The 26,333-nt window shown below is 41.5% G+C and overlaps 1 protein-coding gene and 1 pseudogene across 1 annotated transcript; one reads left to right on the plus strand and one right to left on the minus strand.

Annotated features, from left to right (window-relative positions):
* LOC115690083 (probable serine/threonine-protein kinase PIX13) overlaps window positions 1-26,333 on the plus strand; it is an 83,177-nt pseudogene that overhangs the window by 39,433 nt on the left and 17,411 nt on the right.
* LOC115690114 (protein LEAD-SENSITIVE 1-like) lies at window positions 4,903-7,434 on the minus strand. The gene is made up of 2 exons (XM_030616360.2): window positions 7,255-7,434; window positions 4,903-5,402 (listed from the first exon to the last, which is right to left on the minus strand). Exons 1-2 carry the CDS (start codon window positions 7,385-7,387, stop codon window positions 4,903-4,905), a joined length of 633 nt encoding a protein of 210 aa, XP_030472220.1. The 5' UTR covers window positions 7,388-7,434.

The raw sequence follows: 26,333 nt of genomic DNA on the forward strand, positions 1-26,333 counted from the left end.
ATCATGAGGCTCGGCATAAGACGGGCTAAAGCAAATAATACCTCCTTGAGTTAATCCAGGGGTGTCACATTTAGTGACCATGATTTGACTTTCTTAATCTTCCCATCACAAGCACTGATTCATGCTATCTGTGTACTTTCCCAAATGCCATTCCAGCAAAACATGGCAAAATGCCCACAATTGTTATTGAAAAGGTTGTATTTGTCGAAACTGCCACCCTTGTGAAGCTCGCAAGCCTTGTTCATGACTTCCGGGGACAATTTTCGTATCAAGTAAGGTCATGCAAGTACCCCGTCTCATCAGCGTAATGCCCAGTGATGATCGCCCATATGCATATGAGTAGAGGGAATGGAGTTTCTCGCCTTCTCGCCGGAAGCAATCAATACACATAGTATAATCACGAAGCTTGATTAGGCTTACAATAATTATGAAACAAGGAGGGCGAAACCATGTGAATCGGACAATTTTCTATCATTTGATATCTATAGCATGAATTGTCAAGAAAAAGCATCATGGCTTGGCTTCTCATCACATTTTTTCATTTCGAGGTGTGTTTAGGAGAGCTTTGTTTTTTTCATCAAGAGCAAAGAGTGTTTAGTAATCACCAATCTGCTCTTCTTCTTCTTTCTAACGCCACGAAAGCTCTCTCTTTCCTCAAAAACTGAGGAAAGAGAGAGTACCTTATCATCATTATTTCCTTTCTGGTCCCTTCAGGTACTATGACTTGTCTCTGATGGAAATCCTACGTGCAATCAAAATAGATTTATGAACAGCCATTGGAATGAAAATAAGAAGATAATAGCAAAACGAAAGTTAGGAAATGATAATTCAGTCGAGCTATTTTCAGATAAACATGTAACGAAGAAACAATAATGATAACGGAAAAGGAAAAAGAGAATACATCACTTGCCATGGTGGGTGTACCAGCCACTGCCGATATGTATAAATTATTGATATGCATGTGTGAGTTATGTTAGAAAAATCCCACATCGGAGAATTGGTATGGTGTGGAGCAGTTAATACATCCAACTTGGCCCATAACTCATTGGTTCAAGCTTTTAAGTGAAGGTGGGTCCAACTGGATATGTTGATAGGCTCGGATGTAGACTCCTTCTTGGCGATCTCCCCAGGTGAAAGGTATTGGGTTTCTGCTAGAGCACTCCCAACAAATTGGTATCAGAGCATTGGTTCTTGCTTGACTTTTTGCCTTGTGTTAAACGATGGAAACGAGTACGAGTAGAATAGTTACATTGAATGGTTTGAATTATCATATTTGTAAAGGGAAAATGGAAGACCTGTTGTATGTAAAGGATTATTATTTGCCTGTGTTTACTAAAGAGAAATCGGAGAATAAAACTTATGCTGAATGGTCTATATTCATCGTCAAGTGTATGGTTATTTTAGGCAGTAAGTGGGTGATAATGTTTTGAACCATATCATTAATGAAACACATGCACGCAGTTTCTACAATAAGCTTGAATAATTGTTTGCTCGAAAGACTGAAACTAACAAGTTATTTGTGATAAAACATACGATGGTTTTGAAATATCAAGATGGTACTTGTTGGACTTATCATTTAAATTCTTTTCAAAGAATTATAAATCAGTTGGCCAGGATGGGAATCAAATTCAATGATGAGATACAAGCATTATGGTTGCTTGGTACTTTGCCAGACTCGTGGTAGTCGTTTCGAACGTCTTTGTCTAATTCAACCTTTGATGGTATGATTACCATGGATTTGGCCAAGAGTAGTGTTCTGAATGAAGAGATGAAAAAGAAAACACAGGGATCCTCTTCACATTATGATGCCTTGGTTGTTGAGAAAAGGGGAAGAAGTGAGACTCGAGGTCCGAGAAATAGAGATGAGAGCCGAGATAAATGTAAAGTCAAATCCAATAAATTTGCAAATGTCGAGTACCATTATTGCCATCAAAAGGGACATATCTAGAGGTATTGCCATAAGTTGAAAAGAGAGAAACAGAAAGAGAAAAGTAAAGAGAAGAAAAGTGATAATGACAACGATGACAATCGTGTTGCTGCACTTGCAGAAAACTTTCTCATTGTCTTTGATGATGCATTTATTCATGTTACATCTCATAAGGATTTCTTTACATTTTATAGGTTAGGTGACTTTGAATTTGTGAAGATGGGAAACAATGGGCAGGCTGAAGTTGTAGGCATTGGTGATATGTGCCTAAAGACCAACAATGGCACGAGGTTAGTATTGAATAATGTTAAGCATATACCAGATATTCGTTTGAAATTGATTTCCATAGGTAAGCTGGATGATGAGGGGTATTGTAACACCTTGAGTGATAGTCGATGGAAGCTCACTAAAGGTTTTATGGTTGTGGCTAGAGGTAAGAAATGTTATTCATTGTACATTATGAAGGCAAAGTTGTCCACGGACAAAATTAATACAATAGACGGTGAAGAGACAGTTGAATTATGGCACAAGAGGCTCAGTCACATTAGTGAGAAGGATTTGTCAATATTGGCTAAGAAGAAGCTTCTTTTAGGAATGAAAAGTTCAGAACTGAAGAAGTGTACTCACTGTTTAGCAGAAAAACATAATAAAGTTACATTCAAAACCTCGCCTTCTTCGAAAAAGTCAGGTATACTTGATTTAGTGCATTATGATGATTGCAGCCCTATGAAGACAAATCATTTGGTGTATCTCTTTATTTTGTTCCTTTCATAGATGATTTTTCAAGAAAACTTTGGGCTCTTTTTTGGCAATTTCCTTAGGCAAAGGTATCAGGTTTTTGCTACGCATTATCAACAAATGGTATCGGAATCGATGGTAAATTGGTGGGTCTCCCAATCTATTCCAGTGTTTGGTGAATATTTCAAGGAATGATTCAGGTGTTCCGGGCAAGTGGGTGTTGTGGTGTAGCAACGCGGTCCCGATGGCGACCTTCATCGTTCGGTCAGAAGAGATAGACCAGGGATGAAGATGAGTGTTGGAGATTCAAGTTGAGATATCTTGATAAAGAATGATACTTGTATTAATGGTGAGTGGACTTAACATTGAGCTCATACGTGAGAGGAGATTATTATGATGCATATGTGAGTTGTGTTAGAGAAATTCCACATTGAAGAATTGGTATAGTGTTGAGCAGTTAATATATCCTAGTTGATCCATAACTTTTAGTTTAAGTTTTTGAGTGAACGTGGGTTCAACTAGATATGTTGACAAGCTCGGATGTTGATTCTTTCTTTGTGATCTCTTTGGGAGAAAGATATCAGACTTCTACTATGCGCTTCCTAGAACACTTTAGTGAAAAACACACCGCAACAATGGTAGCAGAGTGAAGATGAAATAAACAATATACAAAATTAAACCCAAGAGGCCAAAACCCCTTTAGTGTGCCCGAGAGGGAGATATCTGTGTACTTTTTTGACAAGGACAAGCTAACAACTTATTTCTCGAAAATCTAACGGGAATGAAAAGAGCATCAGTATATGGGTACCGGATGAAACGAGAGAGCGAGAGAGAGAGAGAGAGAGAGAGAGAGAGAGAGAGAGAGAGAGAGAGAGAGAGAGAGAGAGAGAGAGGGAGGGAGAGAGCCATGATTGAATGATGGAATACAAAGGGGTTTGTGTGTTGCCGGTTTTGGATATGTCTCATGATGATGATCATCATAAAAAAAAGGGAAAAGAAAGGGAAAAAGAAAATCCCAAAAATTATTAATAAATGAAGCAAAGAGCTAAATGAATAAAGGAAAATCTCAAATCTAGTACCAGAATTTTATGTCAAATTGGTCATTTTCTCAATGCGTTTGAAATGAGTACATTTCTTTTTAAAGCATATTCAGGATCTTTGTGATATCATGCACGCAACCCTTCTTAGTTTTTACTGCTCTGGGGAAAAGTAATTTTCATGCCAAAAATGAAAGCCACTCGTCTGTTCTGCAAATCAAATATTCTGTCCGCTGATGCTCGGATAAAAGAAGAAGCGCGTGGGGCCCTGCCAATCAGAAACCTGACGCAGTCCGAGTACAAGAGTGTCCGAACACTGTTGACTCTGAACTCCATGGCCGGCTCTTGTTAGAATGTTCGTTCGCTGAAAGGATCCATTTCCTACCTACGTCTGCCTGTATAGTTGAATTGTAGGTGAAGTGCACGCGTATTCTAACCAGGATAGTCTCGAACCCGTTTCCGTACATGTTTTTGTCCTGCTGGCATTCGTATTCTCTCGCTTAAAGAAACGATCAGGCTAACGCTAAACGTTACGGCCAAAAATATAACTCGATACGTGCATCAATTTAATGTCATCGGCTATGTGTCTCCACATTATCTATAATATCGGTTGACACTAGGCTGTTCTCTCACAGCAGAAAAAATAGTGCTAGTGCAACATTCACTCGTGGAATTATATGGCAAGTTCTTTTTAGGCACTTGTTAACCCGCAAGTCATTTTTCGAAACCCTACTTTAAAATCCTCACCCCCTTGTCATCGATAGATCAATTTTATGTGGACCTTCCTAAGCATTTCCTGTTTTTTTTTTTTTCGCAAACATCTCAATTAATGAAGTGATATGAGAATGTGCCACCAGCTTCAGCTGCTGTCTTCTCACCGCTTATTTACGATGACCGTTGGCCTATGCTCATAAGGAACACCAAACTCCAACAGACAATTGATCATACTTCCAGACATTGAACAAAATGACCATTGCTAGACACTTGCCATAGATTTATAAAATATATCTCCACATAAACATGTACATACACGAATAAGCTAAGTAGGACCCATTTTTCATTTCACAATTTTATATTGTGCACGAGTGCGTGCCCCTCGCATCCCATTCCAGTCCCAATTGAATATGCCCTGAAATAGATATTAAAACAACAGACATACAGAGACAATAAAAGATTGGAGGAAGGTTGGATCACTTGAACTCAGTTTCTCTTCAGCAACTTCATGGTCCATTCTTTGGCTTCCTTAATTTTCCGTTCACAATAACTAACAAATGCTGTCTGCTCACTTGCACGAATGCCGGTCCGGCAAAATGTGGCGAAATGCTCGCAGTTGTTGTTGATGAGGCTGTAGTTGCCGAAGCCATTGTTACCGTGAAGCTGGCGAGCTGTATCGACAACTTGATGGGGCAATTTGGTATAGAGTAACATGGTGCACGTTCCTCGCCTGGTGAGCATAAACCCTAGGAGTGGCCGCCCGTATTCATAACAGCGAAGGGATCGGAGTTTTTTGCCATCCCGCCGGAAGCAATCGAGACATGTTTTGACGACCCCACGCTTGATGTTCTTCTCCTGGTATTCACATTCTGGGCAGGGAGGCAAAATTTCTTGCTTGTGGCCAGTCTTGGACAGTGATGGGAATATGGTTGTTTTGCTCTCCGTTTGGGTGTAGTGAATCACATAACCATCCCCGATGTAAATTCCTATCATACATCAGTTAGGGACGATTTTGGCACCAACATAGGAACATGCTAAAATAAACACAAACTTCTGCAATTGACTCGATGTGCAGATCGATTTTGACCGAAAAGGATCAGAAATCTAAATAAATTTCTAATCTTCTGTTTGGCGCGTTACATGGAACTCCAATCTGTTTTAATTCCAGCACAGCTCTAGAATTCTCACTCCAGCTCTCGACTCAAGGGAAGACACAGAAACTCCACGCACTGAAACCGAGGACAGAATCTAAAAAGAAAAAAACAATCATTTTCCCCAGTTTAGAGCAAGTTTGACACTGCTGGCGGCCTCGTTACTTTAACCTCTTTGACTGGCTTGGATCTCTCGCAGTTAAACTTGCTATGTCAAAGTCGAAAGACACTCCTTTTTGATATATAACCCACATAAATCACGGTCCGAAAGAAGACATGCTGCAATCGACAAAAATTAAGTGAGCATTATTTGTATGTTTGCTTTTGGCCTGCCATCCTTACTATAAATAATTAATTATAGTCTGACATACAAAATTAGTTACGTTCTTTCTCCGTTCAATTTTTTTTTTGCTTTTAACTCTTTTTCTCTACCATTTCCCTGTTTTATTAAATAGAGCTCCTTCAGTTACATCTTTTCGCAGCCATTTTCCTAGTCTCTTTTTCTGAGAACAATCTAAATTTGTCAAAATAGATCATAGACCCATTTCTTAACCCATATATAATAGGTTGAGTTATTATATGAGTTAGTTATATTCAGTAAATGGGTCATAAATAGTTATATTCAGTAAATAGGTCATAAATGGGTTTAGAATGGTAAAGCTCAATATAATATGAGTATTAAATGAGTTTACAACTTACTTGGACCCGGCTCACCTCTATGACTTTCTCTTTGTTCTTTCTTGCCCTCACCTGATCTCGTGCTCGCTTGCTCCATACTCTCAACTTAGTTTGTGTACGAGTTTTCCTAAATTGGGTTTAATATGAAGGTGCTTTAGCAATATAAGTCGGATCGGATATGGCCACTAGATTTGTATTACAAAGAATTGGGTCAAAATGGATTAAATGGGTCTATTTAGGTCAGACCATTTTCAACCCGATCCAACGTTTGACGGGTCTAGTACAATCAAACACTCTCATTTGGTGTGAATGGAAAACCACTTAATTTCACGAGAGAGTGCTTCCGATCAGGCTATTTCAAACAACTCGATGTTTATGAATGTTTCATGGCTGTAAATATAAAGAAAGAATAGAATTTTCACTGGCGAGATGGAATGTTTGACTGAACTCAGATATGAATAGCCTCGAGATAAAAGAAAAAGAAATGAGAGGAGAGTGAAACAGTGGGAATGGATTATACTCAACACTGATAGAGCCTCGAAAGTTGACCCCAGGCTCGTCCGGGATTCTTTGAGAGTAGGGATGGATTTTATCATTCATATGGGGCCGAGGGGGAGTGAGTGTTTAAGTTTGGCTTGGGAGAGACAGTATGAGAAAGTAAACTCACTAGCCATTGGCATCGCCTTTGCACCGCCACCATCTCCATCACCTTCGATCGGTGCACTGACTTCACTCTGTTTTGTTAGGTGAGACCTTTCAACCGCTTACCTTGCTCACGACAGCGAGCTCATACTAAGTCGAGCTCAACACTGCAAGCACTTGGACACTCGACGGATCTCTCGTTGAGCATCCACAGAGAGAGAGAGAGAGGGAGAGAGAGACCAATGATGAACTCTAGATCTGACATAATAACGACGGCGTTGACCACATGGTGGCAGCGCCTGTCTAGAGGCAGAAAAAGAAGGAAAAAAAGGACTAGTGCAAAATCAGGAAGATGATGAGGACTCACCATGATGGCTGTATAAGCCGTATAACCCATATCTATAAATGTGATCTCCAGGTTTCAGATCTTCAGGTCTGACCACTTTCCACATCAACTGCATCAATAGCGTCAGTACCTTGTTGATGATCTCCATCACCATCTTATCTTGTGGCCCTTTTCCACTCTCTTGAACTCGTGGTTGAGCTGATTTACCTGTAAAAAACCACCAAGGTAGAGAACTCAGATAATTAGTGCTGTGAAGAGAAAAAAACTCAGGATGAGGAAGCTAAAATGATTACCTCTTCTGCCAAAAGGTCGATTGCTGGGATGATTAAAATGGAGGAGAAAGATGGCGGCCGGGTCGGAAGAGAGAGGAAAGGAAAAGGAAGAAGTGAGTGAAAATGAACTGAGGGAGAGTGGGCAATGGCGATGGCGATGATAGTATGAGGGGTCTTCGAGCGTGTGGGTGTGTGCGAGACAGAATCTGGCGGCTCTTTGGTCTATCTGGGGATCCTCAATCATGCAGAGAGAGACACTCAGACACGACGGAGAAAATATTGGATACCCCAAGTGGTGCCATGTCAGCAAAATCATAGTCCATTTAGTGATGGACACGTGTCGCCGGGCCCACCTGTGTCAGCCAAATTTTCAGCCCACCTCTTTTCTCTCTATCTCTCTCTTTCCCCTTCTCTCTCTCCTCCGCTTCACCCGTTTTCCCTTGTCTGACATCGAGCCCTAGCCACTGCCATTGTCGGCCACGGCGAAGAGGACCTCGGAGTCTCCGGCGACGGGCTCACCGCCGATGGATACTTGTCCATTGGTGTGCCTCACGGTCGGGAACCTCGGGCTGAAAATCCCCATCGCCGCCAAGCCCACCCACCCGCTCCACCTCCACCCATCGTCCTCCCCCTGCTTTTGCAAAATCAAGCTCAAGAGCTTCCCCTTCCAAACCGCCATGGTCGCTTGACCACGAGCTCGCGACCATGGTTACTCGAGGTAGAGCTCCGTGGCCATGGCGGCCGCGAGCCTCGGGCTGGCGCTCTGGTGCCGGGGATGGAGAAGACGTCGGTGACGCCGATTTGGACGAGCTGTTAAGAGGCACACCATCGTCGTCGGCTTTTGGTTTCCATGGAGAAGATGAGGAATTGCAGAGGAAGCGGCAAAGAGAAAGTGAAGAGGGAGTCTCGTGAGGGACAGGAGGGGAGAGAGAAAGTGGGCCCCACACAGGAGAAAATATTCCTGACAGTAGACCCGGGCGACACATGTCCATCACTGAATGGACTATTATTCATCACTTGGGGTACCCAATATTTTCTCCGACAGGAGCTTTTAGGAAGAGAGAGATATTCATACCCGAGCTTTTTGGAAGAGAGAGATATTCAGACATTAAGGGTGTGCATGAATACCATTCTGTGCCCGGGAGCTATTTCTGAATAGAAATGATTTTTTTTTATTCTGTACCCGGAAATAATTTTTGAGTATTTGAAGGCGTTTGATAAACTGTCCAAAATTTCTATTCCTAGAGTAGAAAAGAACAGAAATGCGTTTGGTAATTTTTGAGTATTTGAAGGCGTTTGGTAATTTTTGAGTATTTGAGGACCGTGACGCCCTCGCCGGCCCTGGGCTGTGGCCGGTCGCCGGCCGCTGGCGACCGGCGGCCGGCTCAGCCAGGGAAGAACAACACAAAAATAAGAAAAGAAAAAAAAGAAAAAGAAGAAAAAAACGATTCTCAAAATGCTGTAGAAACAAGAAGCAACTTTTTTACTTCTTGTTTCTCTTCCAAAACTGTTTCTCGGCACAAATTTTTGCAAAAATGTGCCGAGGAACAAAAAGTTTACCAAACGCATTTCTGTTCCCAAACTATTTCTGGGAACAAAAGAACAGAAATTTTCACTATTTGGCACGTTACCAAACGGGCCCTAAAAGTGCTTTAGGGGAACACAATTTTCAAAATTCTGAACAGAAGAATAACAAGCATCTCCTCCTCTTTCCTTCCCTCTCCTACCACGACCTAGTGTTGAGTGAATTTTGTTATCCATTGAATAGAGAATACCACCCCATCAATAAAAAAAAAATGAACTGATTAATTGGTACAAATTTTTGTACCAAGGTCCATCCAGCGGATACATATACTTAGAGTGTATTTGATTTGAGATTAGTTGTGTAAGAATTTTAGAAAAGCGAAACTGTGGTACATTGGAAAGTTTATCTCCAGTGTACATCTTGATCCTCAATTTAAATCCATATTATTGTAAAACCTTACGTGTTGGCACCACACGTTTTTACACTGTTTAGTGTATTTGTGGTTTCCGTCCAAAAAAAAATATGTATTTGTGGTTTGGTTTGAAAAGTCTACATTCACGGTAATTAATAGCATGATCTCCCGTGTGCATATAGGTAAAAGCTTAAATAAAAGCCAAACATATTCACCTTTTCATCAGTCGACACGAGGCACAAAAAAGGGCCATTCACTTTATAGTTTGTCGTCTATTACCTTCCTCTACAAGTGTATTTGAATTGTCGATTTGATCGGAGAGCGATTTCACTGACAATTTTCTTAGACAGGGAAGACCCTTCAAAGCTTAACGCAGTAACGCCACACGGGTCCCGCGAGCACATGGCGGGAAGTGAGGCTTGAAGAGCGAGGCAACATAAAGCAAGTATAGAGTAATGAATCGCGGACCTGTCTCGCAAACGCACAAACCCTCAACACAAGAAGACAATGCCGGCATGAGATCCGGCGCGACTGTCACTTCAACACCCATTTAAGAGGCCGCGTAGGTAAAAGAGAGTTTGAGTTGGGGATAAATCATTGAGGCATTAGGACAAAAAGAAAAAAAGAGATACCGGGTGTGTCTCGACTATCTGAATACAGTTTTTTGGGATAACATAGGTTAGACTAACCTTCAGCGTAATTAATTTCCATGAATACATTTAAAAAAAAAACGGTGTACTTTGCAAGTTGGAGAAATGTGGATCGAAGAATAACAAGCACCTCCTTCTCTTCCCTTTTCCACCCCACCTACGACATTGTGTTGAGTGAATCTTGTGATCCATTTGAATAGTGAATACCACCCCATCGATCGAAAAAAACACAAGGAACTAATTAGTTGGTACCAATTTTTAGTGCCAAGGTCCATCTAGAGGATAGATATATTTAGAGAGTATTTGATTTGAAATAATCTTGTTAGAGTTATAGGAAAGTGAAACGTAATACATTATAAAGTTCATGTGCAATGTATGTGTTTATCCTTCATTTGGAAGCATATAACTAAAGAGGTCAATGTGGTAATTATATATGTTAATACGACACCTATTTTCTAATTGCCCAATTAAACTACACAAAATTTAGGAGTTAATTCCTTTAATTCCTAAAACAAAAATTTTAATTGCATTTCATCTAGGCATTAAGCATAATAATATTAATTGCATTAATTAATTAAAATATTAAAAGAAAAGAATAAAAATTGCAAAAAAATTTGGATCGGTCCGAGTCCGAACTGGGCCCGACCCTACCCTCTCTTCCTTTCCCCCACACGAACCTAGCCCCTTTTCTTTTCTTTCTCTTCTTTTCCCTGCACGGGACTGGGCCTAGCCCAGCCCAGCCTCTTCTTTCCGCCCGCTCGGCCCGGCCTTTCTCCTCCTTCCTCTTCCCTTCCCTATTGTCACCGTGGAGTAGGATGGACGGTGGAATGGCCTCACCGTTCTGCCCAAGCAAGAACAAACGGAGGGGAACATAGTAGAGGCATTAAATGCCATGTTCCCTCTCTCTTCCTCCTCTCTCCCCCCGCTGTCTCAGTGGCAGCTAGTGAATGGTGGAGTGGTAGAACGCTGTTCCACCGAGTAAAAAACGAATTGAGGGGGGGTGATCAGGAGAGAGAGCAGAGTGTACGGCCAGGAAGTGGCCGGCAGCCACTACATAAAGCCAGAGAGGAGAGAGGGCCGAGGTCGGCATTTTTTCAAGAAAAATAGAGAGAGAGAGAGAGAGAGAGAGAGAGACCGAAAGAAATTGAGAGAAAAGAGAGAGCAATAGAGTGTTTTCTGTGTGTGCAGGTCACGAAGAGAGTCCAAGGCATGCTCTGCCGTCGATCGTGAGCATCGGCGACCCTCCAGACACAGCCGCAGCCAGTGAGTTTTTCTCGGCCCCTGTTTGTCCCTATATAGTAAGTTGGCCGGGACTCACGCCGGCCGTTTCGCATGAATCCCGGACCATATCGGTCCTCCCCGTTGTCCATACGCCACTGTCGGAGATGAGTCTTGGTCATCGGAGGAGGCAGGAGCCCCTGAACAGGTCTGACGTCCCTATTTTTGTCCATGCATGCCAATTGTTTGTTAAAATGCCTCAATGTAGCCGGTTTGGTTTTGGTTGTCGGCCGGTGGAAAGATCGTCGGACGATGAGTTTTTGGTCTGGGTTGACCTTGCAGTGGTCATTGGAGGCTAGAGAAGGCCAAAAGTTGACCTAGGTCGGCCAGCCAAGCTCCAATCAACGTTTGGGCTCAACGAGCCCCGTTTAGGGCTTGACTGGCGACCTTCCTGGCTAGTAGTTCGATAGCTAGCCAGAAGACAATCTCCTCAGTTTGAAGTACTAACGAGATTGCAGCCAAAGGCTGGACGAAATAGCCAGCAAATCGCTGGAATTTTGTCTAGCTAGTGGTCCCCTATGTTTGAGGCGCGCAATCGACCCGGTCGAACCAATCTGCAAGCCCTATTCGATTAGTTCAGCCCCGTTGGGCCGGTTCGAAGCTTGGGTCGTTGACCGAGGCCAACCCCAAACCTGTCGAATTTGGAGATCCGACCTAGGTCAGTCCATTTGGGTTGGATTTGCAAACCCGGGTTAGTTATAACCTGACCCGGATCCGACGATCCGACCCGAGTTTGTTTATATTATTATATTATTATTTTAATATTAAAATATAAATAAATAAATAAATTTTGAAAATTTAAAAATAAAAATTGGGCTTTGGACTTGCCTTTTCTTGCATGAATTGTGTGATTAATGTCATGCTTGATTATGCGTTTGTTTGCTTTGCAAGTTTGAACTGCGTGTTTAATCTGACCCTACTAGTGGGCAATCAAAGGCATGATAGGCCATTACTCGAGCATTTTCAATATGTTGATTTGTTGTTTCCTTAGCCTGGTTAAGACTAGAACTCTAGGGTCTATAATCGATAAAAAGGCTGCATATTTATCTTGACTGCTGATTGTTAATTTAACGATTGTGCACTCGCTTGATCACCTCATATGTTAGGGGAAAATTGTCCAAAAAGTCCTAAATCTAGTGCACTTTTGCCAATTCAGTCTTAAACCTTTTCACTTCTTGCCAATTCAGTCCTAAACATTTTCACTTCTTGCCAATTGAGTCAATCCGATCAATTTTGGCTGATCGGCGTTGACATGGCTGTCGGCCGATCGGCTAACGCTAATGTAGTAAATTTTAAATATTTTTTTTGAATTTTTTAATCATTGTTTTCTTTTTTTTTCTGCCTTCAACCCTCTGGCCAGTTTGGTAACTGGCGACCAGCCAGAGGCATAGCCTCGTCATGGCTGGTTGAGGCTCGACCTCACTAAGATCTAGCGTGGTTGAGCCTCAACTAACCATGGTGAGGCCGACCAGCGCCATCACAGGTCGGCCTCGCCTTGGCTGGGCGAGGTCAGCCTAGCAGTGGCAAGCGAGGCTCACCCCTCGCCAGTGGCCAGTGGGGGCGAGCTTCGCCAAAGGCCGACGAGGTCAGCCTCGCTGACCTGCATCTCTGGCCAATCGCCAATCACCGGTTACCGGACCGGCCATAAGGAAGAAGGCAGACAAAAAAGAAAAAAATTAAAAAATTTGAAAAAAAATAAAAAATTGTCATGTCAGTGCCGCCCAGCCAAAATTGATCGAATGGACTTAATTGACAAGAAGTGAAAAGGTTTAGGATTGAATTAGCAAAAGTGCAATATGTTTAGGACTTTTTGGACAATTTTCCCCATATGTTAGAAGATATGTCCTAAAATCAATCCAAATTGCCTAGCAAACACTTTTTAATAAAAAGGTACCGAAAGGGCACTAGTCATCAAACTAGTGTAATCAAATCCTTGAACTCATTTGAATCTTTGGTTTGTAGAAGTAAGACGATTCTTCCGTCGCCTTACTTAGGTATCTAATTGATCCATCATAAACTAATTAGTGGCGACTCCTAAATAAAATTAATTTGCATGTTAATAACCTGAATCTTAAGTCGCGAGTTGGTATGAGCCTGAGAGAGCTCGAGTTACGTCCCTAGTTTTAAACTTAGCAATCCATTAACCTCAAACCCCGATGGCCTTAGGTAGTGCTTGGGGAGGTTACGACAATAAGAACTCGGTCCGGTGACCGGCCAAAGGTGGGGGCCGGCATTGGGCAAGGCCGACCTTGCCAAATTTAGCGAGGGCTCGTCCTCGCCGTCGCTAGCCAGGCTCGACCTCGCTCGCCAGTTGTCGGCGATTTCGAGCCTCGCCAGGGGCAGGCGAGGCTGACCTTGCCAAATTTAGCGAGGGCTCGTCCTCGCCGTCGCTAGCCAAGCTCGACCTCGCTCGTCAGTTATCGGCGAGTTCGAGCCTCGCCAGGGGCAGGCGAGGCCGACCTTGCCAAATCTGGCGGGTTCAAACTCGCCGGCAATGGGCTGGGCGAGGCAGACCTCGCCAGTTGCCGGTGAGGAGTAGCCCTTGATAAATCGAGCCTCACCAGATGCAGGCGAGGGTGAGGGCGAGGGCTCGAACTCGCCAGCGCTGGCGATGTCGGCCTTGCCCAACAATGGCTAGGTCGAGCCTCACCAGGGGCCTCACCGTTGCTGGGCGAGGCCGACCTTGCCAGCGATGGCGAGGATGAGCCCTTGCCAAATCTGACGAGGTCGGCCTCGCCCAACGCCGGCGAAGTCGAGCCTCATCAGCAATCGGCTAGGCAAACCTCGTTGGCCCCCACCTTTGGTGGGCTGTCAGACCGGCAACTGGTCAAAGGTTGAAGATGAAGAAGAAGGAAAAAAAAAAGAAAGGGAAAAATAAAAGGGAAGGAAAAATAAAAAAAATGAAAAATAAAAAAATTCAAAAAAATAAACATAATATTAAAAAATTACCACGTCAGCGTTGGCTGGCCGGCCGGCGTCCACATCAGCGCCGGCCTACTAGAATTGGCCGGATGGACTAAAATGGTACAAATGCAAAAGGTTGAGGACTGAATTAGTACAAAAAAAAAGTTTAGGACTGAATTGACATAATTGCAATAGATTTAGGACTGTTTTGGTATTTTTCCCGAAACTCATCTAGGAAAAGAAATAGAAAATTCTATTTCTTTCAAGAAATTGATTTTTGAAATAGAATGATTGCCATTCATAGCCGAACTGGCCGGCGGCCACTATATAAAGCCATAGAGGAGAGAGGGCCGAGGTTAGCACTTTTTCAAGAAAAAATAGAGAGAGAGACTAAAAGAAATTGAGAGAAAAGAGAGAGCAATAGAGTGTTTTCTGTGTGTGCAAGTCACGAAGAGAGTCCAAGGCGTGCTTTGCCGTCGATCGTGAGCACCGGTGAACCTCCAGACACAACCCTAGCCGGTGAGTTTTTCTCGGTCCCTGTTTGTCCCTATTTTAGTGAGTAGGTTGGCTGGGACTCGCACCGGCCGTTTCGCGTGAATCTCAGACCATACCAGTCCTCCCTGATGTCCATACATCACCATCGGAGATGAGTCTTGGTCATCGGAGGAGGCCTGAGCCCCTGAACAGGTATGTAGTCCCTATTTTTGTCCATGCATGCCAATTGTTTGTTGAAATGCCTCAATATGGCCGATTTGGTTTTGGTTGTCGACTGGTGGATATGTTGTCAGACGGTGAGTTTTTGGTTTGGGTTGACCTTGTGGTGGTCAATAGAAGCTAGAGAAGGCCAAAAGTTGACATGGGTCGGCTGGCCAAGCTCCGACCAACATTTAAACTCAACAAGCGCTGGTCGAGGCTCGACTAGTGCCCCTCCTGGTTGGTAGTCCGATAGCTAGTCAGAAGGCAATCTCCTTGGTTTGAAGTGCTGAGGAGATCAAAGCCAAAGGCTAGACAAAAAAGCCAGCAAATCATCGAAACTTTGTTCGGCCAGTGGTCCTCTACGCTTGAGGCGCGTGATTGACCCGGGTCTGCAGTCCCAGTCGAATTGATCTGCAAGCCGTATTTGATTAGTTCAGTCCTGTTGGGCCAATCGTTTTTTGTTTGTTTTGACCAGACCGAGCCCTAGTCGGGCCCAATTCGATTCAAAGCCTGGGTCGCTGACTTGGGCCAACCCTAACTCGGTCAAATTTCGAGATCTGACCTAGGTCAGTCCATTTGGGTTGGATTTGCTAACCTAGATCAGTTCTGACCTGACCCAGATCCGACGACCCGACCTGAGTCCATTTTATATTATTATATTATTATTTTAATATTAAAATACATATAAATAAATAAATTTCGAAAATTAAAAAATGGAAATTGGGCTTTGGAATTACCTTTTCTTGCATGATTTGTGTGATTAATGTCATGCTTGATTGCACATTTGTTTGCTTTGCATGTTTCAATTGCGTGTTTAATTCGACCCTACAGGTGGGCGATTACTTACGCATTTTCAATATGTTGATTTGTCATTTCCTTAGCCTGGTTAAGATTAGAACTCTAGGGTCTACAATCAATAAAAAGGCTGCATATTTATCTTGACTGTTGATTGTTAATTTAACGATTATGCACTCACTTAATCACCTCATATGTTAGAAGAAATGTTTTTAAATCAATCCAATCTACTTAGCAAATACTTTTTAATAAATAGGATAAAAAGTATCGAAAGGATACTAGTCATCTAACTAGTGTAACCAATTCCCCGAACTCATTAAAATCTCTGATTTGTAGAAGTAATAAATAAAATAAAAGGTGATGGAAGGATTGTCTTATTTGGATGTCTAATTGATCCACCATAAACTGATTAGTGGCGACTCTAGATAAAATTGATTTGCATGTTAATAACATGAACCTTAAGTTGCAAGTTGATATGGGCCTGGGAAAGCCCAAGTTAAGTTCCTAGGTTTAGACTTAGCAATCCATTAGTCTCAAACCCCAATGGCCTTAGGCAACGCTTAGGGAAGTTGCGACAATAAGGACTTGGTTCAACAAGGGTGGGAGTGATAGTTAGGGCGAAAGGGGCCGGACTAGGAGTGGCTTCTAGTCCGGAGTTGACCAATAGATTACGATGTATTGGACCTTAACAGAGTTCTTCCATGGCAGAGTTCGACTCGACTTTGGCCATGGAGGAGCTCCGGAGCTAGATGAGATCATCTCAATGGCCAGGGTGCTCAATGTCCGTGAGATCCAGACGACAATGGACATGTGAGCTGAGAGAGAGAGAGAGAGAGAGAGAGAGAGAGGCGAAGGCAACGCCGACGCCGACTGAGGGTTGATGACACGGGCGAAGAGGTAGAGGGGGAGAGAGAACTTATGTTGAGAATATTAGTAGACTTGATTCATTGTGGCGAGGACCACAAGAAAAGGACCCGTGTTAAAATCTAATCTACGAGATCGCAAGTGGGTATATTATAGGAGGCGATTGATTCGCATTCCTAATAATTGTGCTATTTGTTTGGGGTTTATTTTGAAAAGTCCACCTTCATGGTAATCAATAGCAGGCCATGGCCAGTGTGGAGCTCAAGTCCAGCTCCGCCAGTGTCGAGCTCAACTCAAGCTTTGCCGGTGTCGAGCTCAAGCGGAGCTCTGCCAGTGTTGAGCTTAAACTCGAGTTTGACGGGTTTGGGTCGAACTTAGTCGAGGTTGACCAATCTGGGTTGACCTTGACGATGGTGAAGCTTGACAAGTAGCAACTCAGCTAGGGTGGCACTTGGCGGCGGGTAGCGATGGCGCGAGAGAATTGAATTGGTGGGAGGGGCAAGACTGAAAGGAAAATGACAAATGTGTAAGTAAGATCGGATGTTACATATAATTTGGGATGTTAATTGTAAGTTTTCAAAACCTAAGATGCAAAATCTGATGCTATTTTTTCTTATATATATTTTCCCTAAAATTTGTGGACAAAATTTGGGATCGAATGATGTATAATCTCGATTCCCTTTCCTTTTTCCGCATTAGCTGTTATCCGTATGTCGTGTAGTCCTGTAGCTTTTGGCTTACTCGCGTAACTCGGCCTGATTTGGAATAAAATCTCAACTTTGCCTTCCTTAAATTGCTAGACATTGGAAGAGGCTTTTGCCTTTGCTGCCATGATAATTGGCAAATTTGGCCAGTTTCTCGCATAATCCCGAACTCATTTAGTCTGGGCTCGTTTTCTTTTTGGTCCTAAATGAGTGTTCCAGAAGAGTTAAATCCACCCGACGTGATGCTCTTATGCAGACATATCTGGACTTGTTTGAGGAATATTACAGCCTTTAACACAGGGAAACCGGAAAAGAGGGGAGGGAACAGAAAAGGATAAGGACGAAGAAATAAGTAGGAAAAGCACGGAAAATTAGGGATGCGCTCGTTTCGTGAAAATGTTATGACTTGAAGAATATTTCTTTTAAAGATAATCGTTTATATTGCTTATAAGGATAAATCAATGAAAACATATTTCATCGTCAACAAAAAAGTTCATGATAATGCAAATATTTGCCGTTAACTGATTTTTATAAACGATACAAAAAATCGTTCTTAAGAAATTTTTTTTGACAAATGATTGATTTCTCATGAAAGAAACACACTCGAAGCTTGGTATCTAATATATGGTGGCACCAATGGAAACAGACTTCTTTTATGAATTATCATGAGATTGTTCTTGTTTGGAATTGCCCCGAATGCTGGTGTTACAGAATTTGGAAGAAGGAAAGCTACGCAGTATGCAAAGAACTATATTGTTCTTATTGCATTTTTTTCTCTTAAAAAAACTTTACATCAGATGCTCTTCTTAAAGAGCTGACACACGACAGTTAACAGCATAAAAGAAAGTACTCTACTAACCCCTAAAAAACAGCAACGTGTAGAAATCACCTATTGACTTGGTAAAACACAAAGCCATGTTCTACACCACTACAAAACAGATTCCTAATAACTAGGACGCTAAACGATTGCCAATTAAAATAATCCACGTGACTCAACATTCCCTCCCTTAAACTGAAAGTTTGCTAACATTCAGTTTAATACAACTTCTGGACACCAAGCAGGTTTCTTAGCTTTTGAAATGCAGCCAACTTGAGGGACTTGGTAAAGATATCAGCAACTTGATCCTCACTTCTGCAATAGATGAGATCAATAACTCCTTCCTTCGTCAGATCCCTCAAGAAATGAAACTTGACATCTATATGTTTGCTTCTTCCACGTAAAACAGGGTTTTTGGAGAGCTTTATTGCTGAACTATTGTCACAATAAATCACAGTAGGTCCTTGGCTCTCAACATGAAGTTCTTCGAGAATTTTCTTCAACCAAATAGCTTGACAAGCGCATGAAGTTGCTGCAACAAATTCAGCTTCAGTGGTTGATAAAGTGACAATCGACTGCTTCTTTGATGACCATGAAATAGCTCCCGAATCCATCATAAATACATATCCGGAAGTGCTTCTTCTATCATCTTGATCTCCGGCATAATCACTATCAGTGAAGCCCATCAAGTTTGAGCTTTCTCCCTTCTTGTAGAGCAATCCAAAGTCAGCCGTACCTTGCAAGTATCGAAAAATTCTCTTGGCAGCAAAGAGATGCATCTTAGTAGGATTCTCCATGTACCTACTTATGAGACTCACATAATACATTATATCTGGCCTAGTTGAAGTCAAATACATCAAGCTTCCCACAATTTGCTTGTACATGGTACTATCAACTCTCTTTCCTTCAGGATCTTTCACTAACTTCAAACCCACCTCTGTTGGTGTGCTAGAAGAATTGCAATTCTTCATTTGGAATCTCTCTAAAATGTCTTGCACATATTTTCTTTGGGAAATGAAGACTCCACCAGCAAATTGAACAACTTCTATCCCAAGGAAATAGTGCATCTTTCCAAGATCAGACATATCGAATTCAAGCATCATAGACTGCTTAAATTTTTCAAGCATAGCACTATCATTTCCAGTATAAATCAAATCATCAACATACAGACAAACAATAAGCATCTTCCCTCCTTCTCCAGTTTTCACAAAAAGCGTATGCTCATATGGACATTTTCGGAGACCTTCCTTCAGAAAATAGGCCTCTATACGACTATACCAAGCTCTTGGAGCTTGTTTTAGTCCATATAACGCCTTGTTTAGTTTGTATACCTTGTGCTCACTACCAAACTTTATATAACCAGGAGGTTGATCAATAAATACCTGTTCTTCCAAGTCGCCATGTAAAAATGCCGACTTCACGTCCAACTGGAAGATAGGCCATGAATTTTGTGCCGCAAGTGCAATCACCACTCTGATTGTGTCATGTCGGGCAACTGGAGCAAAAACTTCTCTATAGTCAATGCCGAACTCTTGCTTGTAGCCTTTTGCGACTAAGCGGGCTTTGTACTTATCGACTTCACCGTTCTCCTTTAACTTCGTCCTGTACACCCATTTCACTCCAATGGTCTTTTGCCCTTTTGGAAGCTCTATCAACTCCCAAGTATTATTTCTTTCAATGGCTGCAATTTCTGCATCCATTGCCTTCTGCCATTTTGGTTCTTTAACAGCATCTTCGAAAGCTACTGGATCGCAATATGAAAATAAGGCAAAATGAGTAAAAGGGTCTTCAGTTTGATCGATCCCAGTTACCTCATAATCAGTCATCCATGCGGGCCTTCTTCTAACTCGTCGAGGTTGCTGTTCATCTCCTGTTTCAGAGGCTAAAATACATTCATTGATTGCTGGTTGTTGCTCATTTTCTACAGGTTCTGCATTCTCCAAAGGCTGCTGCAATTTTTCTCCATTCTCTCCATCAAAATCAGCTTGTATTTGCTGTTCAACTTTGTTTTCATTCCATAACCAGAACCTCTCTTCATCAAAAATTACATCACGACTGATGATAATTTTCTTGGTGATAGGATTATACAATTTGTATGCTTTTGAATGTTCACTAACACCAAGAGAAATGCATTTTTCACCTTTGTCATCAAGCTTGGTCCTCTTCTGATCTGGTACGTGGGCAAACGCTATACAACCGAAAATTCTGAAATGCTCGACACATGGTCTGTGCCCACTCCAAGCTTCTTCAGGCGTCATATTTTGAACAGCTAGTGTAGGGCTCCTATTCAATACATGAATGCTCCAATTGACAGCTTCAGGCCAAAAACTTCTTGGAACACTGCTTCTTGCCAAAATGGTTCGTACCATGTTTACGATGGTGCGATTCTTCCTCTCCGCAACGCCATTTTGCCGTGGCGTATAAGCTGTCGTAAGCTATTTTCGAATTCCATGAGTCTCACAAAAATTTATGAATTCTTGCGAGTTATATTCTCCACCACGATCATTGCGAAGAGTATTTATAAGCATGCCTGCTTCTTTTTCGACCAGTACTTTGAAGTTCTTGAAAGCTAGAAAAGCTTCAGACTTCTCCTGCAGAAAATAGACCCAAGTTTTCCGACTATAATCATCAATGAACGTTATAAAGTAACGTTTACCGACATTTGACGTCGGATTAATGGGTCTGCATAAATCTGAATGTATTAGTTCCAGCACCTTCTTCGCTCTACATGTTTTTCCTTTTGGAAACGGATCTCGATGTTGTTTGCCAACAACACACTCTTCACAAACTTGAGAAGGACTTTGAATTTGTGGAAGACCGGTTACCATATTCTTTTGCTGCAGCGTCTTTAGACCACCAAAACTCAGATGTCCATAGCGAAAGTGCCACAACCAGGCTTCGTCCTTCAATCTCGCAGAGCAACACCATTGATTGGTGTCATCGAGATACAGTGGAAACATCCGGTTTGTTGTCATGTTGACTTGAGCAATTAAGCCCAAGTTTTCATTTTGAATTCGACAAACTCCATCTTTGATAGAGATCTCATATCCCTTCTCTTGTAATTGACCAATGCTAAGCAAATTGGTTTTCAAATCTGGAACAAAGTAAACGTTAGAGATCACATGAGTAGAGTTTTCTTTGGTGTGAATCTTAACATTGCCTTTGCCCATGACAGAAACAGAAGATTTGTCGCCAAACGTAACCGTGTTACGGAACGATTCATCCAAGTCTGAAAATACAGACTTATCTCCACACATGTAATTGCTGCGGCCGGTATCTAGATACCAAAAATTTCGATGAACCTCTTCTTTTGTATGACAAACCATCAAAAGCGAAACTTCTTCTGCTTTCTCTGCAAAATTTGATTTTGCACCACGGTTTTTGTTAAGATTGGTTCTGCATTCAGACTTGTAATGGCCATACCTGTGACATCTATAACATTCGACATTTGACTTGTCGAAGAACTTCGATTTGTTGCCGTTTGGATAGTTGTTGTCACGGTTTTTCGCTTTCCATTTAGGATCGACAGCGTGATCCTCATTTGATTTATGATATGACTCTTTATCCTTCCATCTCCCTTTCCCACGATCAGGACCTTTTGAATGGGCTACTGCCTTTAATGCTTGTTCCTCTTTATCTTGCTAGACAAATTTTTGCTCATGAACCAGCAAAGAACTCTACAACTCATCAATTGAAAGATCATCAATATCTTTAGATTCTTCAATAGAACAAACAACGAAATTAAATTTCGGTGTCATTGATCGAAGAATCTTCTCGATGATGGTGACGTCCTCCATCTTCTCGCCATGAATCCGCATCTTGTTAGCGATCGTCATTGTTCTCGACAAGTAATCGGTAACAGATTCACCGGTTTTCATGCGTAAATTCTCAAATTCTATCCGAAGCCCTTGAAGTTGCACGCGCTTTGCCCTCGCGTTCCCCTGATACTTTTTCTTCATTGCATCCCAAATATGCTTGGAGGTGTCTTTGCAAAGAATTGTCTCCAAGGTTGATCGATCGATAGCTTGAAAAAGGTAGTTCTTGGCTTTGAGATCCTTCAGCTTCAATGCATCCAAGTCAGCCTTTTGTGTATCCGTCAACACCACTCCAGCCCGCCGGTTCCGCTACTCCGAATCGACGACATGCCAGTACTCTTTCGACCGCAAGAAATTCTCCATCAGCATGCTCCAATGATCATAATGACCATCAAAGCGAGGAATGGCAAGCTGAACGAAATTATCAGTGGCCATTGAAAAAGTTGCTGCTGCGACTTTTCACAAAGGTATCTCACGTTCAATCTCTCCTTTTTCAAACTCACTCTTCTCACAATTTGGCTCTGATACCAATGTTACAGAATTTGGAAGAAGGAAAGCTACGCAGTATGCAAAGAACTATATTGTTCTTATTGCATTTTTTTCTCTTAAAAAAACTTTACATCGATGCTCTTTCTTAAAGAGCCGACACACGACGATTAACAGATAAAAGAAAGTACTCCACTAACCCCTAAAAAACAGCAACGTGTAGAAATCACCTATTGACTTGGTAAAACACAAAGCCATGTTCTACACCACTACAAAACAGACTCCTAATAACTAGGACGCTAAACAATTGACAATTAAAATAATCCACGTGACTCAACAGCTGGAACCAAAGGTAATATGTAGAAGATAAATAATTATCGATTTGAATAGACAATTCTACATTGCTGAAGTGGTACGAGTATATTGTAATGATATTAAAGTTCCGTTTGTTTCGCGAAAATGAATGATTTAGAAAATTCTTTTTTAAAAATGATTGCATGTATCACTTGAAATAATAAGCCCATGGCAAATTTTTTATTATCGACTAATAATTTTTGTCTAAATATTTTCGTGGATGATGAAAATTTTTTCGTTCATTCATTTTTGTAAACGATACAAGTAATTATTTTTAGGATAATGTTTTTCATCCAAACTCTGCTATGTCATTGTGAAAAAAATTTTAGGCTCTGTTTATTTTGGGAAATATTAATCATTAGTGTTGAAATAATTATCTCCCGATCCTCCCAAGTCCGGTGCACGTGATGACATGCATAAGTGGGTCCACCTTATCACATCATTCGCACTTATTCGTATGATCTTAGGTGCTTTTTCAGGAAATAAAGACAAACTCGAACATCCATGTCAATGTGACCTACAGTTACATTTGCCTCGCGCTAGACCACAAGTGAAGCAATAGATTTATTCTCTTTTGTGACTAGAACTTCATACATACGCACACATCGATTTAAACGTGTGGTGGACAAAAGGGAAACAGATTTAATTGGTAACATTAGTGAGAATATATGATTCGTCGTATCTGTTATCGTTTTTCGAATTACATAATATGTGCTGCCTCTCAGCAATGTCGGTTACTTTTGAATATTCGGGGTAAGGATCGTTCTCTTTGTTTCTTTGCCTACCTCCCAAAGCACGTTGTGTTTGCAATTAAATGTCTGAAATTCCTCAGTCACGTATGTCTTGATTTTGATGATGGTCTACTTAGAAATGATTGAAGAATACGTTGCTGACCAAAGATCGATTAATTGCAAAAGAAAATTAGCGGGTGGGCTTTGAATTTGATGAGATATAATGGGGGGAAAAAAGAAAAATATTTCGGTTCACTGTTTTTTCTTGATGGGTGGTGTCCATTTATGTTTTTTTATTTTTTATTTTTCAGAATACAGAGGACTTAAACGTGAGTATTCTTCCTCTCTTTTTTAGGGGGGGATTTTCTTTTGGGTACTACGAGAGAGATCCGCTTGAGCCCAAACATGTTCATATATTTACGGTCTTGGTTGTATACGTCTTCTGTCGGCATCTTTGCAATTCTTTGCGAGACATTTGGTATTCTGTGTTTGTATGAAACTAGAAAGAAGAGAGAGAGAGAGAGATGCTAGAACAGAAAGAAGGGAAATGAACGTCATGGCTTTGCTGGTTGCAATTGCATTCAACTTGAGGGGTTGTTTTGACTCCACACGTTACCGAATGGACGGTCGCCAATAATATAGAGAGAGAGAGAGAGAGAGAGAGAGAGAGAGAGAGAGAGAGAGAGAGAGAGAGAGAGAGAGAGAGAGAGAGAGAGATAGAGAGAGAGAGAGAGAGAGAGAGAGAGACAGAGAGAGAGAGAGAGAGAGAGAGAGATGCTAGAACAGCAAGAAGGGAAATGAACGTCATGGCTTTGCTGGTTGCAATTGCAATCAACTTGAGGGGTAGTTTTGACTCCACACAGTACTGAGTGGCTTTCGAACGGTCGTCATATTATTGGCAAGACTCGATCCATCGTTAGATCCAATGAATGTCCATCGACTACGTCGCATGCTGTGCGGGAATCCCCCTTCGTCCAATATCTTAATGAGTTTTTATAACCCTTTTCTTATGGATATTGTCGATAGAGGATAAAATATTATTAAAAATTATTCACGTCTACGACATCCGTGCCACATAGGATGACTGGTGTCCACGTCAGTAATTTTCAATTAAAATTGGCCGGATAGACTCAATTGACAAAATTAAAAGGTTTATGACTGAATTGGCAAAACAACAATATGTTTAAGACTTTTTGGATAATATATATATATAGTTAAGTTTTTTTTGCCAGAAATATATATAGTTAAGTTGCGTATGGCACAAACTTGTAAAGGACTTCAGTAAAAAAAAAAGGAAGGGAGTGAAAGTGGAAGTACAGATCGAGCTGTGCTCTCCGATCTCAGGACTTGCACAGGATCTCCTCTTGCGCTTCTTCTTCCACTATCATATCACGAACCAAAACAAATATGGTGAACAAGACCATTAATCGCCAAAATCCCACATTTCTATTTGCAGAACCAGTGAAGAAAAATTGAAATCTCGATTTCGAAGTTTAGTCGCATCAGATCTTACCTTAGCTCTCATGCTAAAAGTTGATGAGCTCCTTCACTTCTACATCGTCAAACCGTAACTCTCTCGCATTGGCCACTGTGTTGTACCTGAGATTGATCGCGCCACACCAAACTATGGGCCATCGAGGTTGCGTGACCTTGGGGGAACCTAGATCTAGCCCTTCAACGGTTGGCGCGACCAAGGCGAGGGCCACAGAGGTTGCACGATGCCAAGCAAGGCAATGCCAAGGTTTTGTGATCTCGGCGACCGTCGTCGAAGGGTTGAAGAAGATGAGTTCCCTATTGGCAATCTCCCTAGATGAAGGTATTGAATTTCTATTGCGTGCTCTCAATAAATGATATCGGGCATGAAGGTCGGCATTGTGGTGTAGTAACATGATCCCGATGGCAGCCTTCATGGTCTAGCCAAGGATGAAGGTGAGCACTAGAGATTAAAGTTGAGACATGTTTGTGTATAAGGATAGCTGAATTAAGGGGGAGCAAACCAAATAATGAGTTCACATGTGAGGGGATGATTGTTGAGTTGCACGTGTGAATTGTGTTAGAGAAGTTCGTGCATCAAAGAATTGAAGTGGTGTGAAGCAGTTAATATATATTTTAGTATGGATATAACTCATTGGCTTAAACTTTTAAGTGAAGGTTAGTCTAACTGGATTTATTGATAGACTTAGACTTGGACTCTCTATTGGTGATCTCCCCAGATGAAAGTATCGACTTCTGCGGCACGCTCTCAACATGCTCTCACTTGATTGCATATGAGAACATTAAGATAATGATAGAACTAGATATAAGAAAAATTGTACCTTATTATGAGATTTTAGTGAGACCACTGCCAACTGTTCTAAAAGCTTAAGCTATTATATGAATGCGTGATTTAATATTTAATTACTCTAATACTTCCTCTCATGCTTAGTTTGGTCTTTTTGCCTAGTACTAAGCATGGACATATTTAATTGGGAAGATAAATGGAGCTTCGAAAGATTTAAACTCATGACTCTCAGCTCTGATACCATGTGAGATTTTAGTGGGATCACTGCCAACTGTTCTAAAAGCTTAAGCTATTAGATAAAAGTGTGATTTAATAGTTAATTACTTTAACACTTATGTTCCTTAATTTTCTACTATTTATTTGTTGCTTGATAGTTTGTAGTCTTTTTTAACCAGAGAGCATCAATTCGACTAATTTTCTATGATCGCTGGGTTTTAGATCTTGGGGCATAACCGCTTCCAAATCATTCTGTTTACGTACTCCAATTTCTCCTCGATCTAGTTCAATATGCTATTT

This window comes from Syzygium oleosum, unplaced genomic scaffold, assembly GCF_021117445.2.
Source record: "Syzygium oleosum isolate NSW1041296 unplaced genomic scaffold, Sole_v2.1 Sole_v2.06, whole genome shotgun sequence".
Lineage (NCBI taxonomy): Eukaryota > Viridiplantae > Streptophyta > Magnoliopsida > Myrtales > Myrtaceae > Syzygium > Syzygium oleosum.